We start from the raw sequence: 25,715 nt of genomic DNA, 5'->3' as shown, positions 1-25,715 counted from the left end.
CTGGTATTGTTTAAAAGGAAATAAACATGGCAGCCTCCATAGTCTTCTCACTTCAGTTGCCCTTTAAATCTGACCTTGGCCACTTCCCACATTGGCTGGCCAATTTGGAAACTGGCCACACTTCTGGCTTTGGCCATAATATATATAACACATACTGTTGCAATAATCCATAGCCACGGGATGAACACAGTGGAGATGTACTGATATGCAGGTAGTAGCAACAGCCGTCCTTACCTAATAGAAATAATAAAAATAAAACCATACTGTAAATGTAAAAGCTGTTTATTATCAGTATCAGGCACCACACAAAGCTGAGAGCAATAAAGAAGACATCCATGAAAGCATGCTTGTGGCTCTGACACCAGACACATGATCTTCTGTTACAGCACCTAAAGTTAGAGAGAAATGAAGTGTTGAGCATCAATACACTGAAATGTTTATTCTAAAGTATGATACCATATCCTATATTTCCTAAGCCAATGCGTTCTGGAAAATCATATACAGTATTCTGTATACATGTCAGATGACCGTGACCTTAGTGCTAACGCACAGATTTTCCCCTCAGACTGCAGGCCCTGCTAGTTAATAATCACCCTCCTCCCACCCCCCTTTGTTTTTTGTTACATTACCTTGTGTACCATAAAATCTTCTCTCGGATCTTCCGTCATATTTTCTAGGGTTTTTGTTTTTTCTCTTAATACTATGCTATGATCCAGCTTGAGCGATGTGATTTTTTTTTTTAAATCTCCCATAGCATTACATTAGCAAGAGCTTCATAAATCACAAATGCTTAGAAAAGCGCTGCTAGTGGGTCCCAGGCCTTAGGCCACATACACACATCAGACCATAGACTTTTGAAAATGAAAGCTCACAGACCAATCTTACCCCCTTTCATGTAGTATGAGAGCCAGACCTACACAGTCTATTCTATGGAGCTGAACTCCCCATCAGAAAAAAATCTTTGCAAGATGCTTCACACACAGATGCTGTACAGACACAAAAGATCAGTATCTGCAAAAGATCGGTTCCTGCCAAAGATCCGTTCCTGCAAATTGCATTCATAGTCTATGAGATCTGCAGATCCTCATACACACCTGGTTTAACTGACATTAATCTGCAGATCAGACAATCATCTGCAGATCTGAAAATCCATCCTGGTGGATCTGATCTGCAGATGAATGTCTGTTAACCACCCTGGCGTTCTATTAAGATCGCCAGGGCGGCTGCATGAGGGTTTTTTTTAAATAAAAAAAAAACTATTTCATGCAGCCAACTGAAAGTTGGCTGCATGAAAGCCCACTAGATGGCGCTCCGGAGGCGTTCTTCTGATCGCCTCCGGCGGCCAAAAGTAACACGGAAGGCCGCATTGAGCGGCCTTCCGTGTTTTGTTTACTTCGTCGCCATCGCGACGAGCGGAGTGACGTCATGGACGTCAGCTGACGTCAGCCACCTCCGATCCAGCCCTTAGCGCTGGCCGGAACTATTTGTTCCGGCTGCGCAGGGCTCAGGCAGCTGGGGGGACCCTCTTTCGCCGCTGCTCGCGGCGGATCGCCGCAGAGCGGCGGCGATCGGGCAGCACACGCGGCTGGCAAAGTGCCGGCTGCGTGTGCTGCTCTTTATTTCATCAAAATCGGCCCAGCAGGGCCTGAGCGGCACCCTCTGGCGGTAATGGACGAGCTGAGCTAAGGTGGTTAAACAAGGTGTGTATGAGGATCTGCAGATATAGACTATGAATGCATTTTGCAGGAACAGATCTTTTGAATGTCTACAGCATATTTGTGTGCAGCATCTTGCAAAGATTTCTGTCTGATGGGGAGTTCAGCTCCATAGAATAGACTGTGTAGGCATGGCTCTCATACTACATGGAAGGGGGTACAATTGGTCTGTGATCTTTCATTTTCAAAAGACTATAGTCTGATGTGTGTATGAGCCTTTAGACTGGTTGCTTAGTGACTGGTCATAAGGGTTAATATCGATCATGCATGTCACACTGCATACTTGTCTGATTGATCTAGTTGCCTGTATTTTCCAGCATATAAGACAACTGTGCGTATAGTATGACCCCTAACTACTACTGGTGCTGTACTGTATGTGGTACCCAGTATACAACAACCAGCCAATCACGGCAAGCGATGTACGTTACCGGCGATTGTAGTATACAAAACCTGCTTGGTTTGTTCTGCTATTCCTGTCTCCAAGACAAGAGTGGTAGCGCTTGCTTGTGTACCTATCCATCTGTATATGTCTTCTTGAGCTATGTACTGTGCCAAACCCTATTCCGGGCAAGACCCTGTCATGCTTGGCAACATAAATGATTCTGATTTGGTGTAAGATGACCCCCGACTTTTGAGAAGATTTTCCTGGGTTAAAAAATAGTGTTATATACGCCAGAAAATACAGGTACTTCTAATAATTTTCATTATTGTCTCATATTCCTAGGAATTTCTTTGGTCAGATCCAGGCTATTCTGTAATATTTTTAAAAAGTTCTTGCTGTTGGAATAACCACAACAACATAAACCTTTTCAGTCCACTATGTTCTAATGTCCCATGGGTCTGCAGTGTGTGGTGAAACCCTATGCCACTGAATGGCAAAAAAAATAAAAAAATACTGAGGTTGGAAATCATAAGTGGACTTCCTGGGGCCCACTAGAGCGCATTGGAGAGATTTACGCTTTCTAGGAATCACCAGCGATTCCAAAAGTGCCAGTCAATCTATGGCGGTGAATTCATAGAAGCTATTGCGATTTGCTGAAATTGCAATTGCTTTCCCTGCAGCATTTCATTCGAGGAATGCAGGACCCAAAATGGTGTTCCTTGAAACGCACCAGAAAGCACTCTGTGTTTAGTGTAAGCTAGGTTCACACATAAAGCTGTACATTTCGGCCCTGTTCACAGTGGTCAGTTGCGTTGCAGAATAATTCTGCTTGTCAACTCACTTCCCATGCAATTCTGTGAGCTTGTTTACAGTAACATATGCATGCAAACTTTGTATTAACCACTTCCGGATACCGGGTGGTTTTGCTGATCGGTGCTGCGTGGGCTCTCCAGCCCGCAGCACCGATCAGCTAGCAGCCAGGCCGATCAGACTTCCCCCCCCCTTTTTTCCCCACTAGGGGGATGTCCTGCTGGGGGGGTCTGATCGCCGCCGGCTGCTTGCGCTTGCGGGGGGGGCTCTCTTCAAAGCCCCCCTCCGCAGCGCTTCCTGGCCGCCTTCCCCTTCCCTCCCTCTACCTCCCCCTGTGAGCGGCGCAGGACGGAATTCCGTCCTGCGCCGGATAGGATAGGCTTCAGCCTATCAGGTGCCGGCGGTCCCCGGCCAATCAGAGGCCGGGGATCGCCGATCTCCGCCACGGCGCTGCTGCGCAGCAGCGCTGTATACATGTAAACACCGGGGAAGATCTTCCCCGTGTGTTTACATTTACCCTGCGAGCCACGATCGGAGGCTCGCAGGGTGTTCACGGAGACACCCTCCGTGAACTGACATGGAACGGCCGCTCATACGAGCGGCCGTTTCCATGCAATCCACTTCAGGATTCAGGGGCGTAGTTAAGCGTACGCCGAATCCTGAAGTGGTTAAAGTCTATGGCCAGTCTCCATTGCAGTTCACAGTCAAAAGGCGTGAGCTATGCAACTGACCACTGAACTGAGCCTTAGGTTTCGTTCCAGTCCAGTTATGTCCTGTCTGTTATGCATACGTTTTCGATCAGTTTTACCTGACTGGACCGTAAATTTGCACCTTTTATGTGTGAACACGCCCATAGAAACAAATACAGAACTGACAGGACTAGACATGTACAGATTTATACCAACTGTCAACAACTGACAGGACTGGACACCTTTTTATGTTTGAAGTCTAAAGGTGGCCACACACACCATACAATTAAAAGATCCCATTTTTCACCAATTCGATCATTTTGATCGGTTGCCCCATAAATTGAGAGCTTTTCGAATTATCCATTTTTTTTTTATTTTTGGACATTGGACATGTTTGGAAATTTCAGACCAACTTTATCAAGAATTGTATGGTAAGTGATAGATTGTCATTTACTTGATGTACAGTCCCAATTAATTTTTTTCTGAGCTTTAAATTTTTTTATTCATGATAGGGGGAAAATTGAACATGGGTGTATGGTATATTTTTGAATTATTACAGTCAATCAGAAAAAGTGATTGCTATTCTTGAATTGTACAGATGTTAAAAAAATTGTAGGGTGTGTGGCCACCTTAAGGGTAGGTTCACAGTGCTCACTTGCATAATGCACGCGTTATAATGCGTGAGAACCACAATGGAATCAATAAGGCCTTGTTCCTATTGCGATCCGCTAGCATGTCTGTTCGCGGTGGCAGTTTTTAGAGGCATTTTTTTCCCTCTTCCGGGCGGCGCTTGGGTTGGCGATGCGTCTTTGTTAAAAACGTTTTCCTAGGCGCTTTTCCAGAGCGGTTCTTTAATTCACTCCCTGATGCAAGTCAGGAAGTGAACTCTTCGTTCCAGAAAATAATAAATACAATGTATTTATTGTTAAAACCGCGGACGCAATCGCTGCACAAAGCGATTTTGAGAGAGTTTTGCGTTTTTTTCCTATACCCATAGTATTGTATGGGAAGTTGCAGGAGTTGTCATGCAGAATTATTCTGTAACACAACTGAGCACTGTGAACTAGCCCTTAAAATCTATTTGCGATATCTAGTGGGCCACAGACTTTCAGGCTAAGTTCACAGTGGGACGTTAAAGTCGCGCGTTAAAACAGCATTTAACGCAGAATAACTCACTGCAATGAAAAATCAATGCCCTGTTCACAGTGCACACGTTGCGTTGGTGTGTAACGCTGCACGTTAAGTAAAAGTACTGCATGCAGTGTGTTATACACGTTATTAGCTGTGTTAGACTGTTTGCACATGCTCAGTAATGACTTGGAAGCATACTTTTCATTGCCTGTATTTTTTACTGTATCTGCTGTATGCGACGGTAATGCTGCGTTGCCACTTTTTGGGCGCGTTGCGTTGTAAGCTTGCGGTGCGACTTTAACGTGGCATCAAAACGCAACGTCCCACTGTGAATCTAGCCTCATGGAAATACCGGATATAAAAAAATGACTTAATTTTCCTCATATTTTGAAGAGTCATATGGTGGTGTGCATTTGTAGTTATGTGGCTCCCACCTTACCCGATATACAACAGAACACTACACAAGTCTTTAACTGCCAAAATATGTCTATAGAAAGACATTCTACTGGAGGGAATCACTGCTGGAGTCTATATCTGTAGAGGACCCTACTAATAGAAGCTCTATCCCTTTATTTCTCTTAGCAGCAGTGAGCAGTGGGCACCTGCTTAGTGCAGTCTTGTGGTTTACACAACCTCTGTGTTAGAGGTACTCTTGCAAGCATGAGTTGGTATTCTGGGCCTCTAGGAATAAAGTGCTTTCTATGTGTTCCATCTATTCATCGTGCAGCTTGGAAAAGAAAGGGTATTTAGTGCTGAAGGGCTTAAAAATACAAGAGATCCAGAAAGGTTTTGCCTGGCCATGCTGAACAAATGTTGAATACATCAGGCAATTTTCATACTCTTTATGGAAATAGAATGGGAAACCCTACAATATCCGCACATTGTTGCAAACAGTCAATGAAAAGTATGCTTCACTGGCACTGTTAATGCTTACATTTTGCAGTAACACAATGCATGCAGTGCATTAAGATGCCACACACTCTTATACCGCACTGGGTGCACTGTGATCATTGCATAGGTGATGCATTGCAGCACGACGTTCCGCATTACAAGGCAGTCATTACATCACAATGCACCACTGTGAATGTAGCCTGAAAGCAATGCTGCATCTTAGCCACTCCAGCAGTGCCTGCATATTCCAGGTAGTCTTTACTTACAGCTCACTATTCCAAGGCACCAATATCTTTCAGCATTTTCTCCAGCTCCCCACTGCTCTCCAGACGTACAAGATCAGAACAACCGCCAATGCACTTCTTCTCCAGGAATATCCGAGGTACCTTGTAGAAAAAACAAACGTGTTTAGGTTTTGTTCTGAATAATTTTTCAAATTTTCATAATACATGTATTTACTTAAAAGTGCACCTGTTACACGCGTGGATAGTTCAAACACAGCCTGTTTTGAAATGTCAACACAAGCAACGCTTCCAAGCTGTGTACTACAATATGATCTCGCTATAGTAAACTAAAGGTACCCATACATCTAGCGACTTGGTGGACAATCAACTATCCAATTCACTAATTATCAAATCTGAAGCGAGAATAAAACTCGCTTTTTCCCTTATATTCAGCAGGGGCATGTCTAAAACGCGGGTCCCTTACCTCCCAAATCCACCCCTGCAAAATCCACAACCAACTTGGTCGTAGATTTTGCTGCTCATGGAGGCAGAGCTATGAGCTGTAGCTCTGGCCCATGCGCGTCTATCAGCGGCAGATCTCCCCCTCTCCCCCACCCCTCTCAGTGAAGGAAGACTGAGAGGGGCGGCGATCAGCGCTGATAGATGCGCTGAGAGGCAGGGCTGCGGCAGTTAGCCCTGCCGTTCTGCCGCAGGATAGCGGCGTTTTAGCAGGGGCAAACATGCCCCTGCAGAATATAAGGGAAAAAGCGAGTTTTATTCTCGCTACAGACTCTTTAAAATGTCGGGCCATCATGGTCAATCTGATGTACGGCGGTAATGGCGAGCGATATCGGGACGAGCGATGAACGCATCAAATACCCATTAGGGCTCATTCACACAAGCTTTTCGAATGTGATTTTAAAAACTTGCTAATTTTATCCTATGCATGTTCACACTAGAGCGATGTGATTTTGTAAAAATCCCCCATAGCATTGCATTAGCAAGAGCTTTTTAAATCACTAGCGCTTAAAAAGCTCTTGTAGTGTGAACAAGCCCACTTTCAAGGCCTAATTCCAGACGATCAGCCTGGAGGAAGCCCCAGGTATGTATAATTTTTCTCTCTCCCCATCTCAGGTTCCCTTTGAGGGCGTGTTCACACTACAAGAGCTTTTCTAAGTGCTTTGTGATTTTAAAAGCTCTTGCTAATGTTATCCTGTGTGTGTGTTCACACCGGAGTGATGTGATTTTTTTTTTTAATCCCCCATAGCATTGTATTAGCAAGAGCTTTTAAAATCTCTAGCGTTTAAAAAGCTCTTATAGGCCTGGTGCACACCAAAAACCGCTAGCAGATCCGCAAAATGCTAGCAGATTTTGAAACGCTTTTTGTTATTTTTCTGCAGCGTTTCAGCTAGCGTTTTGCGGTTTTGTGTAGCGGTTTTGGTATAGTAGATTTCATGTATTGTTACAGTAAAGCTGTTACTGAACAGCTACTGTAACAAAAAACGCCTGGCAAACCGCTCTGAAGTGCCGTTTTTCAGAGCGGTTTGCAGTTTTCCTATACTTAACATTGAGGCAGAAACGCATCCGCAATCCAAAATCTGCAGCAGCCCGGGAGTATGCGTTTCTGCAAAACGCCTCCCGCTCTGGTGTGCACCAGCCCATTGAAATACATTACCCTAGCGGATCCGCACCCGCAAGCGGATCGCAAACCGCAGCCGAACCGCTCTGGTGTGCACTAGGCCATAGGCCTGGTGCACACCAAAAACCGCTAGCAGATCCGCAAAATGCTAGCAGATTTTGAAACGCTTTTTCTTATTTTTCTGCAGCGTTTTGCGGTTTTGGTATAGTAGATTTCATGTATTGTTACAGTAAGCTATTACTGAACAGCTACTGTAACAAAAAACGCCTCGCAAACCGCTCTGAAGTGCCGTTTTTCAGAGCGGTTTGCGTTTTTCCTATACTTAACATTGAGGCAGAAACGCATCCGCAATCCAAAATCTGCAGCAGCCCGGGAGTATGCGTTTCTGCAAAACGCCTCCCGCTCTGGTGTGCACCAGCCCATTGAAATACATTACCCTAGCAGATCCGCACCCGCAAGCGGATCGCAAACTGCAGCCGAACCGCTCTGGTGTGCACTAGACCATAGGCCTGGTGCACACCAAAAACCGCTAGCAGATCCGCAAAATGCTAGCAGATTTTGAAACGCTTTTTGTTATTTTTCTGTAGCGTTTCAGCTAGCATTTTGCGGTTTTGGGAAGCGTTTTTGGTGTAGTAGATTTCATATATTGTTACAGTAAAGATGTTACTGAACAGCTTCTGTAACAAAAACGCCTGGCAAACCGTTTTGAAGTGCCGTTTTTCAGAGCGGTTTGCGTTTTTCCTATACTTAACATTGGAGGCAGAAACGCATCCGCAATCCAAAATCTGCAGCAGCCCGGGAGTATGCGTTTCTGCAAAACGCCTCCCGCTCTGGTGTGCACCAGCCCATTGAAATACATTACCCTAGCGGATCCGCACCCGCAAGAGGATCGCAAACCGCAGCCGAACCGCTCTGGTGTGCACTAGGCCATAGTGTGAACGGGGCCTTTCACACTTAATGCATTAGTATGCATTTTTTTTTCTCCATAGCAGTGCATTGTGAAAAACCTTTCAGTTAAAAGGGAATTAAGCCTCAGGGAAACATGGACATTACTTTGAAAATCATTAGTCTTTCAATTACAACAGAGCAATTGATTTCATGTAAAAGGGCCCTTACAGTCTGCTGACATCGCCATTTTTAAAATGGAGGATGGAGAATTCCATAGGTCACAGTGGACAAACAGGACGTAGGAGAGTAGAAGGAGAATGAGTAGACTACATGGGAGGTAAGTATGACGTGTACGTTTATTTTGACTTAATTTTCAGGTCAGGTTTTCTTTAACCTCTTGTGGACCACAGGCTAAAGGTGCGTACACACATGCGACTATAGTCGTTTGTAACGATAGTTCCCCGATCTTTACCAACGACGATCGTTACAAAAAACGAACCACCGACTATTAAGGCAAACGACGAACGAGCCAAATCGCTACAAAAGAAAGTTCTGTCTCGGCGGATTTTAACCAACGACGATCGTTTGCAAAAGTAGTACATTGTTGGAAACGGTCTTTCGTACTAGGCTTGACATGCGCATTTCACAATTTCTCCGTGAAACTTCTCATTTTTATGCGCAGGCGCAATAGTTGCTTTACGTGATGTAACGTTCATTCTAATGATCAGATCGTTACACACCTTTTAAAACTAACTTTACTTAGGTCGTTCTTTCATCAATTAAAAGTTTGTTCGTCGTTCTCAACAAACGATCGTTGTCGCATGTGTGTACGTAGCATAACACCCCCCTAATGACCAGGCTATTTTTTTTTACAAATCAGCACTCTGCAGCTTTAAAGCGGTGTCGTCACCATAAAAAATAAAATTTCAACAGCAACCGCCCTGAGTGTATTAAGTGATAAAGATGCTAAGCCTGCTTCAAAACTTTCAAAACTTTTTCTGCTGTTTATGATTTGGAGTTATCACATACTTAAGGAAACACTGGCCCTTTAGTAGTCGTGCCAAAGAATTGCATGCTGGGGGTTCTTTTTATCTATAATCTATTCCTCCTCTTCCCTTTATTTCCCTGCCAGCTTCTTATATGAAACCTAATCCCCTACTCACTTGTGTTTACAAGCAAGGCTGAGGCGACTCAGCGATTGGAGGAGACAAGAAAAAAAGTACAGGGCAGAAATGACATCACGAGCTAGCCTTAACTGTGGGCAAAAGACATGGCCCCCACCAGGAACAGAATTCTCGTCATTTACTATATAACATTCACTGAAATCAAAACGTGGACAGTATAATATATGTGTTATGTAAGTAGATCAAGTATTTATCTACTTATGTGTTTTTTTCCCTGGCATAGTATGGCTGATCGTACTGCTTTAACAGTTTGCTGCATGAATCTGCCCTCCTTTTCTTGCCACCAACAGAGCTTTCCGTTGGTGGCATCTGATTGCTGCTGCGCTGTTTGTTTTTATTAATAAAAATGCATTTTTTTCCCCCTAAAGGACCTCTCCAGCAAAAAAGGTAGGCAGTTAAAATCTGACAGAACCTATGGGTTTTGGACTAATCCATCTCCTCATTCTTAGGGTTTTAAAAAGCATTTCCTGAACGGAAGTTTAACTACAAAATAATGAAGATACCAGCCAGCCTCCCTACTCACTTGCATACTATTTTGGCAGTGAAACTGAGCAACTGCCGTTCAAGGAATGTTTTTGAAAAACCCTGAGAATCCCCAATGAGTAGATTGAGTAGTCCAAAAACCGGTCGGTTTTTAACGGCTTACTTTTTTCGCTGGAGTGGTCATTTAAGGTCGCCATCAGTTGCCTCACAGTTTATATGTAACAAATGTGGAAAGCTCATTTAGCAGCATCTCATTTGTAAGCAGATCTGGCTTCCTGGGAAAAGCTGTACATTTCTGGCAACGTGAAGTGCTGCAGCCTTTTCTGTTTTTCTTGGCAAAGTACAATGCAGTCTATACAGCGCTATTTCAGCCAATACTTACCGTAAATGTCCATTTTTCAAACGCAGTAAATGTTTAGCTCAGCCATTTTTCCCACAAGTCTGCATGTGGCAAGAGGAGAGAATTTCCCAATACAGCTGCTTCCTGAACAAGTCTCTGGCACAAAGCAGTTTAATGATAAAGAACGCTTGTTGTATTTAGAATTTATTACTGAACATGATGTTATAAAAAATGAAGTGTTTGTATCACGGACATGTGTTGTAGTTGTGACATTTCTGTAGTATTTCCTGCGGTGCAGCTCAGAGATTAATCAGCATTTGCAATGCCCCACCTCAAATGTGTTTCAAAGCCACAGACGAGAACACTTCAAAATAAATAAATATCTCTTAGCTCTATGGGTAGGAACACACTTCGCAGAATCACATAACCGGTTTCCATAGCACATAATGGAAAACACATATGCGATTCTGCCTGGAGTGTCCCTACCCTATATGCTAAGCTTTGTGTAACTCTTCTATTTCTACCTTTGTTACTGTGACTGAGGACCAGTGCCCACCAAAACCGCTAGCAGATCGTCAAAACGCTAGCGGTTTTGGGAGCAGAGAGCAGATATTTGGCTGGGTGCACACCAAGCGGATTTTGTATGCGATCCTCCAGCCGCATCAGCCAGAGAAAACGCTTGGCTATTGTATTTCAATGTGTGGTGCACACCGGCGGTTTGAGGTTTTTTAGCAAACCGCAAACGCGCAGCAGGAGGCGCGTTTGCGGCTTGGCAAAAATCTCAAACCGTCGGTGTGCACCATCCCATTGCAATACATTAGCCAAGCGTTTTTATAGGCGGATGCGGCCGGCGGATCTCTCCAAAAACCGTTCGGTGTGCACTGGGCCTTAGAGGGACTCCGAGCAGTGCAGAAAGTATGGAAAGATGCATATCATTTTGAAGCTCTCTTTCCAATGATATATAAACCGCCGCCCTACGCCTTTTAGTTTTCTCTATTTTCGCGATCCAAGCCGCGGCAATTTCGATCGCGAAAATAGCGAAAACTAAAACCGCCGGCGTAGGGCGGCGGTTTATATATCATTGGAAAGAGGAGAAAGAGCTTCAAAATGATATGCATCTTTCCATAGTTTCTGCACTGCTCGGAGTCCCTTTTAAGCTGTTTATATGCACCCTGGGGGTTGTCATGAAAAATAATTTCATTGTGTTACACAAGGACAAAAAGGTGCCTATTCCTTCAAGTTCAACAGAAAACCTGAAGTGAAAAGGGATATGGAAGCTGCCATATTTATTACCTTTTAAAGAGGAACGGTCACGAAAATCCTAAAATTTAAAACACGCACATAAGAAGTACATTTCTTCCAGAGTAAAATGAGCCATTAATTACTTTTCTCCTATGTTGCTGTCACAGTAGGTACCGGTAGTAGAAATCTGACATTACCAACATATTTTGGGACTAACCCATCTTCTCATGGGGGGGTTCTCATGGTTTTCTTTATTTTTAAAAGCACTTAGTGAATGGCAGTTGCTCCGTCCAACTGCCAAAATAGTGTGCAGCGAGCAGGGAAGCTGGCCAGCATCTTTGTATTAATCATTTTTAGAGACTGTCTTTATAAAGAATAAAGGCCATGCTGAGAATCCCCCATGAAGAGATGGACTAGCCCAAAACCTGTCGATAATGTCAGATTTCTACTACCTACTGTAAGTGACAGCAACATAGGAGAAAAGTAATTTATGGCTCATTTTACTCTGGGAGAAATGTACTTCTTATCATTATGTTTTAACTACCTAAAGACTGCTCCACACCAATGGGCGTGGCTGTGGCGGCAGCCCCAGGAATGCCTAACGCCAATTGGCGTCAAGTCTTTGGGCTGGCTACTGCAAGAGGACGCACGCATCTCCTGTTTGAGGGCCGGAGCTCCGCCTTGCCTTCAGTCTGAGAGCAGCATCTTTTCAGTTAGTACAGTACTGCGATCTGCAGCAGCGCTGTACTGGGGACAGCCGTGTGACATGGCTGTCCTCCTGGGACACGAGAGCGATCGGCTCAAATAAATAGTAAAAAAGGTACTTATCCGTTAGCCGGGCGCATCCGGCAGGTGGCGCTAATTACTATTCTTCCTCCAGGCCGACATGGATAGTAGGGAAAGATGTAACTCTGGTGGAGTTTTGTCGCCACCTAGAGGATGTGCCCGGCTAACGGATAAGTACCCCAAAAAATATTAAACAAAAATAAACAAATATTTATTAAAAATCAGATCAGACCACAGTGGGGAGAAAATGGGGGGTGAAGAGAATCACTTGTGTGCTGCGTTGTACGGCCCTGCAGCTTGGCCTTAAGGCTGCAGTGGCCAATTTAACAAAAAATAACCTGGTCTTTAGGGGGGGGGGGGGGGGGGGGGGTTAGCACTGTGGTCCTGAAGTGGTTAAATGTTAAGATATTTGCGACAGTTCCTCTTTAAGTTATACCGGTTGCCTATTAGACCTAATGATCTCATTGGCTGCAATGGTGTCTGAATCACACACCTGAAACAAGCATGCATATAATCATCAGATTTTTGTCTAAGATATCTCATTCTGCATGCTTGTTCTGGGTCTGTGGCTAAAACTATTAGAGACCGAGAATCAGTAGGACAGCCAGGCAATGTGCACTGTTTAAAAGTAAATACCGGTAAATGTTATCCTCCTCCTCACCAGAGGAGACCCAGCACTGGCACCCCAGAAGATAGATCCACCAACCAGAGCTTGCCAGTGGTGCGTGCAGGAGCATTAGCAGCTTCTTGCTCTGGCAGAAATAGCCATGTCCGATCTACTGCGCAGGCACAGAAGAGTGAACCCAATCAGACTTAGCTAGCACGATGGAGCCTGAGCAGGAAGCTGCTAATACACCTAGGCCCACCAGAGCCCTTTCAGCAGCAGTTTGGAATCGCCAGAGATACCAAAAGTGCGAGATTAAAGAAAGTCAATGTACTTTCCCAATATCAATCACATTTTTGGAGCGTTTGCGCTTTAATACAAAGTATAGGATCGCTGCAAAATCACTTTTCAATTGCACGTTGCATTGCACTGTATGACTGCATGTGAATGCTCTGTCCAAACAAGCCAGGCGGAAATTGGTCAAAACACTCGATCAGGAGGCCATGTTGCTGCATTGATATCTGTGAAATTTGATGTTTATGATCAAATAGGCCAGATATATCGATCCTGGAAACTAAGCAATGTAAGGGCACCCTCAGGGAAGAACTTCCTGATATACAGAGGATGAGGTCCAGCAGATAACTAAAAGACCTTCAAACTGCTCTATGGGGGTGATGTACAGATCTCAATTAGTGATGTCCTGCTCCAATAGTACCTGAGGCTGGGTTCAGGGCCCGTTTCCACTTGTGCCGCATGTGTCAGCGAGACGCGCACCGGCACTTCCGCCATGCACGGCTATGGGTTTCGCAGCCTCCTGCACAACTTCGGATGGAAAAGCCGTCCGAATCGCTAGCGCAAGCGATTCGGCCGGCGGTGCTATTCATCCCTGTGGCGATTTGCCTGCGGGGAAACTGTGGATTCAGCGCGGATTCCGCGCCAATGGAAACGGGCCCTCACAGTGGTCAGTTGCATAGCACACGTTATAATACGTGTGAACTGCAATGGAGACTGGACATATAGATTTTTAATACAAAGCTTGCATGCAGCGAGTTAGAATAACGTGATCAGTTACAACGCAGTACTGTGAACAGGCCCATAGAGTTGTATGGGCAGTGAATTGACTTGCAGCAACTTACTGTAACTAACCACCGTGAACAGGGCCTGAGGCATTAGCTTTGTAACTAGTGCTGAATCACAATTATGGGCTACCAGGATTCACACTTCCAACAAATGCAATACTTTTCTTGTATGCTATTTGTCCTGTCCTTTTGTGACAGGGGGCGGGGCAAGACTCCAGAAATCTGTGCACACGCACCCGGCACGTTGGTAAAACTTTATTCGGCGCACAAAATGCAAATCACAAGCACTGTACGGTCATAGATCAAGCATTTGCAAATGCTTTGCAAATCATACCGCAAAACGCAGCCAAAATCAGTACACTAAGGGATCGTTTCCACTATTGTGGTGCGGAATCGCCTGGATTCCACCGCTGATGAAATCGCATGCGGATGCGATTCCGCATGCGTTTTTGACGTGAATTCGCATAGGTGAGGGTATATGCGATTTTAACCATGTCACTGCCTGTGTGAATTTACATTGGTACCTATGCGAATTCGCGGCAAAAAACACATGGGGAAAACGCATGTGATTTCCCTATTAAATACATTGTGTGTGATATTTTCTCTGCACAATAAAACACTCCCGCAGATGCATGAGTGGAAACAGGCCCATTCACTTATATTGTCTATGCGAATCCGCATACGCAAGACGCATGCAGAGTCGCGATAGTGGAAACGGGGCCTAAGTGCTAGCACTTTATTTAGCAAGCACTGCTTTCAAGTGGGATCCCAGATTTACAGCCAGGGAACTAGCATTTTTACAAGGAAGTTGGCAATGTATTACATTAAAGTGACACAGCAAATGATGCGACTCTCCTGTAATATAAAACTGGCACAATCGTACAGCAATCTTGCTGTGTATGGTGTGCACAAAGCAATATAAGCTGGTGTGAGCGAGGGGGGCCAGAGTTGGTGTTAGGCCTGGAACCCACTACAAATCGCAATCGCTAGCGTTTTGTATGAGTGTTTTGTAAGAGATTTCATGAGCGTTTTCTGGCGATTTGGAGAGAGATTTTAAAAAAAGCGATTCTGTAGCTATTAGCGGTTTTAATTCTGATTGGTCCTTTCAATTCATTTTAATTTTTTACAGTGTGCAGTAATTTCAAAACGCTAGCAAAGTCACTCTGACGGTTTTGACGAGCGATTACGCCACCGTTTATATACTTTACAATGCAGAAACACTAACTGTTAACGCTAAAAATGCTGCATGTCCTGCATTTGCAATTTTGGTAATCGCAATCGCTCCAGTGGAATTTGGCCCATCCATTAACATTAACTGAGCATCTACCTCACCTTTCAAAGCGGAGTGACGACCGCGGAGCACGTGGGCTATGTCCTGAGGGGATACTTCCGTCTTTCCAAGCCAGTCTGCCTGCCTTTCTTTTCATACCCGGCTAAGTATCTTTTTCTTATTCACTTCTTTGCAGATCCTAATAGGCTGCTTCCACTTGGTCATTAGTGACTGACAGTATTTAAACTGCACTTTTAGTCTGATAGGTTGCACAGTTATTGCATATGTTGAATGATTGTTTGTTTGTGTAGCACTATATGCACTTTCATGGTTCCAATTTTTTGCACTTTATAATTCTTACTGAACCCGGGTTCATCCACGAGGGGGCTCATTCTCTGAGCCCCCAGTGGTTACAGGTTATACATCCACTGAGACTGAACATAATAGATTATTATATCTAGCAGGCCCATTATGTTGAATATGGCTGGAAATACAATATTATGCTGTTTTTAGATGTTTTTAAATTTTTGTGTATCATTGATATGTGTTTGCAAAGCTTGTAATAAAAATATATTTTTTTGATTGATACATATGGTCTGCAGTGGTGCTGTGTATAGGGGTATCTTTTCTCTTTAGTACTATGTATACATGCTCTACCCCAGCACATGCAGTCATTATTGCGGTGCTGACAAACTCTCGTGTATTAACTGAGCATTTAGGGAAATCGCTAGCATTTTGATTCACTCCCTAAACTCTCACAAAATCGTTCTCATGGGTTCCAGCCCTGAGGCTCCATTCCCACTTGTCTCAGGCATCATATAATGTCTTCCCTGCTGGTCCTCTGATGCGGCTGGAGAGCAGGGGCAGATGCTCTACTACATAGGCTATAAGGGGGAATGCATCCGTCTGGCCCGGGTTTATCCAGAAAGCACAGAAGTGCGGCCCACTTATACTGCATCAGATCCCACGGATCCGTGGCAGCGTGACATGTGGAGCCATTCACTGTCCACTGAGTAATGAGTGGAGAACGGACAACAAAAAGTCAGTTCTCCACTCAAGTTGGAACAGAGCCTTAAGCCTCACACACACAGTACAATTTTCTGTCAGATCAATCAGATAATTTCCGATCTGACTCCAATCGATAACAGGATCGATTTTGAGTAATTAAACGCAAAATCAATTGGTAACACTTTGGACGGCTACACACTGCAACCTCTTATCAGATCACCCGTCAATCTGATGAAAAATTGTACCGTGTGTATGAGGCTTAACTATAGATACAGCAGCTTGGAAGCATCTCATGTGACAGAGGACATTTCAGCAGCAGTACTGGAGAGAAGCCAGCGATTCTCATGATTTTCTCAGATTATTACTGGGAAATGTCTGATCATGAACTAAACAGCAGACTGAGCCAATAAAGTGAAAGTATTATTTACAGAGTGCTTCCATATTACACAACCCCTTAAATACAGGGCTGGACAAATCCCTGGAGCCAGACGGTGACAATGACAGCTGGCTTCTAACTTACTAATCAAAGTTTTTACTGGTTCCACATGGAGTGGGCAATACAGAGAGGCAAGTTTATTAACTTTTTTTTTTTTTTTTTTTTACTAGCAGAGCTTAAAATGTACTATTACTATTGTACCAGCATGTATTTTTCTTTTACAAGCGGTACCCAAAATGAGCTTAAAATGTATTACAAAACACAGGTATTTATGGTTATCCTTTATCTCTGAGACAGGACATTCTTTCGGAACAGGATAGACAGGAATTGTCATGTATTGGTACATTATACATACCGTATGCTAGACAGAGGCAGCACAGGGGACTACTTTCACCAGTGTACAGTAACAGTACACAGGACAGGAAGTAACTTGTACAGAGTCAGTCACACACAGACAGTGCACAGGACAGGACGTAAACATGTACATAGCCAGTCACACACATACAGTACACAGGACAGGAAGTAACGTGTACAGAGGCAGTCACACACACACACCCCCCGAGAGTACACAGGACTGGAAGTAACGAGTACAGAGCCAGTCACACGCAGACAGTGCACAGCACAGGAAGTAACGTGTACAGAGCCAGTCACACACATACAATACACAGGACAGGAAGTAACATGTACAGAGCCAGTCACACATATACAGTACACAGGACAGGAAGTAACGTTTACAGAGCCAGTCACACACACACACACACACACACACACCCCGAGAGTACATAGGACAGGAAGTAACATGTACAGAGCCAGTCACAAGCAGACAGTACAGGAAGTAACTTGTACAGAGCCAGTCACACGCAGACAGTACACAGGACAGGAAGTAACATGTACAGAGCCAGTCACACGCATACAGTACACAGGACAGGAAGTAACGTGTACAGAGCCAGTCACACACCGAGAGTACTCAGGACAGGAAGTAACATGTACAGAGCCAGTCACACGCAGACAGTACACAGGACAGGAAGTAACATGTACAGAGCCAGTCACACGCTTACAGTACACAGGACAGGAAGTAACATGTACAGAGCCAGTCACACACACCGAGAGTACACAGGACAGGAAGTAATGTGTACAGAGCCAGTCACACACACCGAGAGTACACAGGACAGGAAGTAACATGTACAGAGCCAGTCACACGCAGACAGTACACAGGACAGGAAGTAACATGTACAGAGCCAGTCACACGCTTACAGTACACAGGACAGGAAGTAACATGTACAGAGCCAGTCACACACACCGAGAGTACACAGGACAGGAAGTAATGTGTACAGAGCCAGTCACACACACCGAGAGTACACAGGACAGCAAGTAACATGTACAGAGCCAGTCACACCCAGGCAGTACCAAGTACTCTTTTGGAGGGACAGTGCCTCTTTGGGAGTCATGTCCCTTTCTCTTTCTCATTTGCCCCTCTTTCTGGACTCATGTAAATATATGTATTTTATATACTGAAAAATGTGTTTAATTGACTGTAAACTTTATTCCCACCCTTTAAAGAGAACCCACGGTGGGTTCTTAGAATCCAATGAGCACACAGAGGCTGGGTCTGCATATAATGGCCAGCCTCTGTTGCTATACTGTTTCCCCCCAGGCACCTCCTGCGCTCTGCTATCCCCCATAAATCACACAGCCGTGCTAGCGACATGCAACGCGTCGATAGCCGGCTGTTTTTATGTACACCGTCACTCTCCCGCATACTCTATATTGCTGCTCCCTGCCTGCGTCCCTTCCCTCCAATCAGCGGGGAGGGAAGGGACGCAGGTGGGGAGCGGCGAGAGTGACAGTGGAGATGTAAACAGCCGGGTAGCGATGTCGCTAGCACGCCGTTTGATTTATGGGGGATAGCAGAGCACAGGAGGGTGGGTATTATATGCAGACCCAGCCTCTGTGTGCTAATAGGATTCTTAGAACCCACCTCGGGTTCTCTTTAAACTGATACATTTCTTATTTTCAACTGTTAATATGAAAATAAATGAACCAGGATAGAAAGGACTAGTGTGGATTGAATTATAAAACATATTTTTCCTATGAAATCTTTATGGTATGCGTGATTAGGGGTGTGTTGGGGGTGTGGCCTAACTGTCCCTCTTTATCTGGGAGATATGCAGTACAGGAACTACAGTGATGTGCTGACATCCTCAGCTTCCAGAAATAATACAAATAACTGCTTTGTATGCACATTGTCATCAGACGTCATGAGCTCCCTTCCTAACCAACAAAATAATTCCTGTCTGGGGACAATGTGGTGCATTCAGTAACCTACTGTAAAGTTTTCCACTCATTCAGACAGTAAAGTAGTGTATGTTGCGCTATTAGTGTTTACTAGGTAAGGTGTACCACACACACTAAACAACGTAACGTAGCGCAGGTAACATACACAATACCTGATTGTGACACACGCGCTACTTTACTGTTGGAATTCCCACTAAAATTGTCAAGTATGACAAAAGGACAATAATATACTGATCTTTTGCTAAATAACTGATACTCGATTAACAGATTTGTTTGAAAAATTGGATTATACACTGGGCTTAGGAAAACCCTGTCTGTTTCCTATTACTTTGTGTATGTTGAGGGATGGCCATTTATTATCTCTACAACTCTACCTGCATTTAACATGCATTTCAACTGCTCTAGGGCTGGAACCCTAAGTAATTGGGATTTGGTACAAAAATCATCGGACTCCCAACTATGAAACCTCCGACTCCAGGTACCCAAAATTGCTCAGACTCCATCTCCACAGCCCTGCCAAAATTGCCAGAAAACGGTGATGAAGTCGCTTACAAAATCGCTAATTCAAAATGCCAATGATTTCCACACTAAAAACAGTCCATTTAGCAGAGACCGGATGCCAACGGAAATGATCAAATCCTATGTTAAAAATAAAGGATCCATTCACATCCCTCCATTAAATGGATCCGTTTGACATGTTCCATGGAACAGACCAAGTCTGGGGAGGATGCGATAAATCCGGAGCGACAGACACGTTGCATTGACTGATCGCTAACGTAACAGATCAAAAACTGATGCCAAATAAAAAAAAACTGATTTTATTTTACACAGCTCAGTTTTTGATTTGTCCAGTGTGAACCAGGCCTAAGAAATGCAACTCAAGAGCAAAAAAGCCTGCCCAGCACTGTGGATGCGGATTGAGAGTAAGTGCACACTATATGCAATGTATGACACATGCATTAGAACGCGGGCATAACTCAGCGCTCACATTGGAGGCTAAAACACGCCCATTACTTCATAGCATAAAAAATAGCCATTACATTTTTTTTCCGTAGAAAGTGTTATGGTCAGTTTTCACAGCTGCACAATTAGCAGCGTTTCCCGCGTGCGATTTGGACAAGGAAACAAAACCTATTGAAATCAAAAGGCTGGCATCTGATTCCCATTCTTGGAAGGAAAAAAGAAAAAGAGAAAAAAAAAAGGCATGCTGCAGTTTTCCACATCACATCAATGCACAGCACAGCCACAGGGATTCAGATGCGGCTGGCATCACAGCATGCACAGTGGAAATGGTCCCTAACCGTGATACATTACAATGCAGAGTAGTGCTTTAAAATGCAGCAATGAAATGTACATAGACCATCTTTTGCATGGATGGCTGAACTGCATGCTTGCCAGTTAGTTCAGCTTCCAGTCTGCCAGCCTTCTGGCTGCACCTTGATTCCACAGGATGGCAGTGTATGTGACTCCACATATCAGCATTTTACAGGTGGTGGGCAAGAAACGATTCATGGTGTATCCAGATTACACCTGCAGCCATGGTCAAATGTGCCACCATGGGGCAGGTGCCTGTGCACACCAAAACCGCTAGCAGATCTGCAAAACGCTAGAGGTTTTTGAAGCAGATTTTCAGAGCATTTTCAGAGGTTTTTGAAGGAGATTTTCTAAACATGCCTAGTGTTTTTTGGAGCGTATTTGTGTAGCAGATTACAAATATTGTTACAGTGAAGCTGTTACTGAACAGCTAATGTAACAAAAACGCCTGGAAAACAGCTCTGATCTAGCATTTTCCAGAGCGGTTTGAGCTTTTCCTATACTTTACATTGAGGCAGAAATGCTTCTGCAAACCGCAAAAGTGCTGCAGGCCCCACGCTTGCGGTTTGCTAAAGACCTCAAACCGCTGGTGTGCACCATCCCATGGAAATACACTAGCCAAGAACTACTGAGCCTGCGCAGTAAAGCCCGGAGGACGTCCGATGACGTCAGCGCGCCGCCGTGAGGCGCATTTTGGAACGCGGAAGGAGCCCGACCTGGCTGCCGGCCTGGCCAGGTCGGGTCGGCCACCGGCAGCCTGCGGAGCGGCGCCGAGGGCACCTCCTGCCTGCCACGGGCTGGAAGAAGCCCCAGGTAAGTGGATGCGGTTTTTTTATTTTTTTTAAACAGTCCCTGAACCTTCCCTTTAAAGCTGCAGTGGCCAATTATGAAAACAGCCTGGTCTTTAGGGGGGGGGGGGTTACCACTGTGGTCCTCAAGTGGTTAAAGGAAACAGCCGAACAGCCCAAAAAAATGAGAGCTACTTACCCGGGGCTTCCCTCAGGACAACCTAATGTCCATATTTCCCTAAGGCAGGGGTCACATTTGGAAAAATCTGCAGTGTTTTGCAGCAATGAAAAAACGTATGTGAAAAATGCACTTTCAGGAGGCATCTGCAAATCTGCATAGCATTAAAAAATGCTATGCATTTTTTACTACGCATGCGCAGTACAGCCCGGCGGACGTCCGATGACGTCAGAGCGCCGGCGTGGGACGCAGAAGTACAAGGACTTGGAGCGCAGAAGAGCCCGACCTGGCAGCCGGCCTGGCCAGGTCGGGTCGGCCACCGGAGACCACCGGGAGCCTGCGGAGCGGCGGCGAGGGCACCTCCTGCCTGCCACGGGCTGGAGGAAGCCCCAGGTAAGTGGAAATTGATTTTTATTTTTTCCCCACCCTCCCTGAACCTTCCCTTTAAAGGACCACTATCGTGTTTCTTTGTTTTTTCGTTTTCTTTGTTTTAAACAGCATTTCCTGAACAGCAGTTTAACTGACAAAATAGTCAGATACCAGCCGGCCTCCCTACTCACTTGCACACTATTTTTTCAGTTAGACTTTGCAACTGCTGTTCAGGAAATGCTGTTGAAAACAAAGAAAACCCTGAGAATTCCCCATGAGGAGATGGGCTAGCACAAAACCAGTTGGTTCTGTCAGATTTTAACTGCCTACTTTTTTCCCGATAGCGGTCCTTTCAGCAAGTAAAGACTATTTATTTTCAGTTAAGGTTTGTATGGTAGAGCAACTGGTCACATAATCCATGTGTATGACAGAATGATCACCTGAATAGTCTATATGTGTATATAGTCACCTTAGCTTCCATTCTAAACAAGGCTACACTCAGGCTTGGTGCACACCAAAAACCGCTAGCAGATCCGCAAAATGCTAGCAGATTTTGAAACGCTTTTTCTTATTTTTCTGTAGCGTTTCAGCTAGCATTTTGCGGTTTTGGGAAGCGTTTTTGGTGTAGTAGATTTCATGTATTGTTACAGTAAAGCTATTACTGAACAGCTACTGTAACAAAAAACGCCTGGCAAACCGCTCTGAAGTGCCGTTTTTCAGAGCGGTTTGCGTTTTTCCTATACTTAACATTGAGGCAGAAACGCATCCGCAATCCAAAATCTGCAGCAGCCCGGGAGTATGCGTTTCTGCAAAACGCCTCCCGCTCTGGTGTGCACCAGCCCATTGAAATACATTACCCTAGCATATCCGCACCCGCAAGCGGATCGCAAACCACAGTAGAACCGCTCTGGTGTGCACTAGGCCTAAGCGGATAGTTGTAATGCTTGTTTCTAACCTGAAAAAGCCGCTCGGTGTGCACCAGCCCTGAGTTCTAACCAGAACTCAGGGCTGGTGCACACCGAGCGGCTTTTTCAGCGTTTCTGCAGCCGCTTGCGGCTGCGGATCCGCTTGGTCAATGTATCTCAATGGGGTGGTGCACACCAGAGCAGGAGGCGTTTTGCAGAAACGAAAAATGCCGCGGTGAGGCATTTTTTGGATTGCGGGTGCGTTTCTGCCTCAATGTTAAGTATAGGAAAAACGCAAACCGCTCTGAAAAACGCCTGTTCAGAGCGGTTTTGCCGGCGTTTTTGTTACAGAAGCTGTTCAGTAACAGCTTTACTGTAACAATATATGAAATCTACTATACTGAAATCCGCTGCAGCAATCCGCAAAACGCCATAGAAAAATAAGAAAAAGCGTTTCAAAATCTGCTATCATTTTGCGGATCTGCTAGCGGTTTTTGGTGTGCACCGGGCCTCTATCTGCATGGAGGCCTGGGTGCACACCAAAACCTGCTAGCAGATCCGCAAAATGCTAGCAGATTTTTAAACGCTTTTTTTTTTATTTTTATGAGGCGTTTTGCGGATTACTGCTGCGGATTTCAGTGAAGCATATTTCATATATTGTTACAGTAAAGCTGTTACTGAACAGCTTCTGTAACAAAACCGCCTGGCAAACCGCTCTGATCTGCAGTTTCTCAGAACGGTTTGCGTTTTTCTTATACTTACATTGAGGCAGAAATGCCTCCGCAATCCAAAAAAAAGCCTCACCCCGGGAGGATTCGTTTCTGCAAAACGCCTCCCGCTGTGGTGTGCACACCCCCATTGAAATACATTATCCTAGCGTATCCAAAAACGCTCAAAAAGCCGCTCAGTGTGCCCCAGCCCGGAGTTTGTATTTCAGTATTTGCCTACATCCCAAAGACATACTAGTATATAGCTGCCTTTCCCACAACACTGGTCTTATATGACTAGGCTGTGATGGGACTGTAGATTGTGAGCTTCTATAAGCAACAGTTACTAGTGAATTAAAAAGTGTATTTTATGTATAAAAAAAAAAATCAGCAAAATAACAAAAGAATGCATAATTTATGGCTGTAATCAGCATTAAAAGCCTCACAATTACAATAGCATTAACCAGAAGAAGAGCTGAATTTCTATAGCAAGTCTCTGCACCAGATATGCTGTCTGTACATCAATCCCCAATGCCCCAGCAGCAGCATCAGCAGCATTGCAGGACAGGACTGAGCAGAGGCATCCCATGCAGATGTATAGAAGCTCAGCCCAGCACTGGCGGTTATCAGGCATCATATGTAGCGCTATAGATGCTCCACTCATTACAGACCAAGCTGGGGACTTACCGTCCGCTCTCCGGTGCACTGCAGGAAGTAATCCTGAATGCTGCTCATATTATCCATATTGGCGATATTAATGATTTCCAGGCAATCCTTCTTAAACTTGTACTTGCTCAGTATATCCTTCGCCCTGGCACAGTAAGGGCACGACGCCTTCTCAAACACCGTCACTTTGCACGCTTTCAGCTTACCGTCCACAAAGCTCTGAGCCATGATCGGAGGAGAGGAGGCTTCAGCGCACTCACTGCACTCAGCCAGGAAGAGCAGTCTAGTCTAATAATAGCGAGCGGCGAAGGGATCCCGGCTAGTCTACAGGAGGGAGGGGCGGAAGGAGGCGGGGGTCACCGTGTCAGCGCACTTATGGAACCAGTTCTGACAAAGGGAAACTTTACATAACTGGAAGTGGAAGCGTTGCAACGGTCAGCACGCTGCTGAGTCACTCTGTACTTACATGGGAGTGAGTGGACATTGAAACTACATGTTCCAGCAGGCTACAGCTGGTCAGCAAATGTTGGACCATCCTAGCATTCTAAAATCTAAAAGTATCTATCTCTGATCTGGCTTCCTACATAAGCTAGATAATTCTCTGCCAAGATGACTATTCTAAAACACTTCTGCTAAAGTACATAGACACACTGGATGAAATGTGGCTGATAGACCAACTCTGTAAATCCATCATGTGTACAGGCCACCCGACCCTCCTCACGCCAGCAATCCACCTGGCGGATTGTTACAGCCGAGAGCATTGTTCTTTCTATTTACCCTGCCAATTGTGTGACTTCAATTACCCGCCTTGTCGTCAGCCCTCCACGCCCAGATGGGAACAGAATTAATCGCTAGCCTACAGTTTAGCAATGTATCTGTACACAAGCGCTGTAAAAACAGCCACCATAGGCCGTAATAGGAATCAGGGCTGGCTCTAGAAAGGCACATATGAGGGGTCAGTCAGAAATGTGAAGGGGGCATCGTGTTCACATGATGTTCGAGCACATTTTTTTGCAGTCATGCTAGTGCAGTGCGTGGGGAAAAAAATGGGTGTGGCCATGACATCATATGGGCGGGGCCAGCTGTAATGTAACGCGTAACAGTGAGGAGACAATGCAAGAACCATTACTTCCAAAACATGAAATGCAAGACCCATTAACTCCAAAACATAAAATGCAACAACCTTTAGCTCCGACACATAAAATGCAAAAACCATTACCTCCGACACATGAAATGCAAGAACTATTACCTCTGACACATGAAAAGCAACAACCCCTACTTCCGACACATGAAAAGCAACAACCCCTACTTCCGACACATGAAAAGCAACAACCCCTACTTCCGACACATGATATGCAACAACCCCTACTTCCGACACATGATATGCAACAACCCCTACTTCCGACACATGAAATGCATTAAATGATTTCCCCAACACATGCAATGAGGCCAACATTACTTTTGACATATGAAATGCAGCAAAAGGGAAATGATGCAAATATTGCCTCCCACACATGCTAAAATTCAGTAAACATTACCCCCCACACATGAAAAATGCACATACACATATGAAATGCAGCAAATGTTAGCTCAGACATAATTTAATTAAATGTTTCGGCCCACTGGGTGCTGGCGGGATTGAGCTGCTGAGTGGGGTGGGAGAGGGACACTGGATGCGGCTGTAAGGGGGAC

At 44.8% G+C, this 25,715-nt stretch overlaps 1 protein-coding gene across 1 annotated transcript; it reads right to left on the bottom strand.

The window, feature by feature from the left end:
• Positions 1–266: 266 nt before the first annotated feature.
• On the bottom strand, positions 267–24,381 carry GLRX (glutaredoxin). Its single transcript, XM_068271690.1, has 3 exons — positions 24,045–24,381; positions 5,885–6,004; positions 267–389 (listed from the first exon to the last, which is right to left on the bottom strand). Exons 1-2 carry the CDS (start codon positions 24,249–24,251, stop codon positions 5,891–5,893), a joined length of 321 nt encoding a protein of 106 aa, XP_068127791.1. The 5' UTR covers positions 24,252–24,381; the 3' UTR covers positions 267–389; positions 5,885–5,890.
• Between the last annotated feature and the right edge of the window lie 1,334 nt (positions 24,382–25,715).

This window comes from Hyperolius riggenbachi, chromosome 1 (assembly GCF_040937935.1).
Source record: "Hyperolius riggenbachi isolate aHypRig1 chromosome 1, aHypRig1.pri, whole genome shotgun sequence".
Classification (NCBI taxonomy): Eukaryota; Metazoa; Chordata; class Amphibia; order Anura; family Hyperoliidae; genus Hyperolius; species Hyperolius riggenbachi.
Note: the sequence above shows the minus strand (reverse complement) of the source record. Positions and strands in the feature narration are given on the sequence as shown.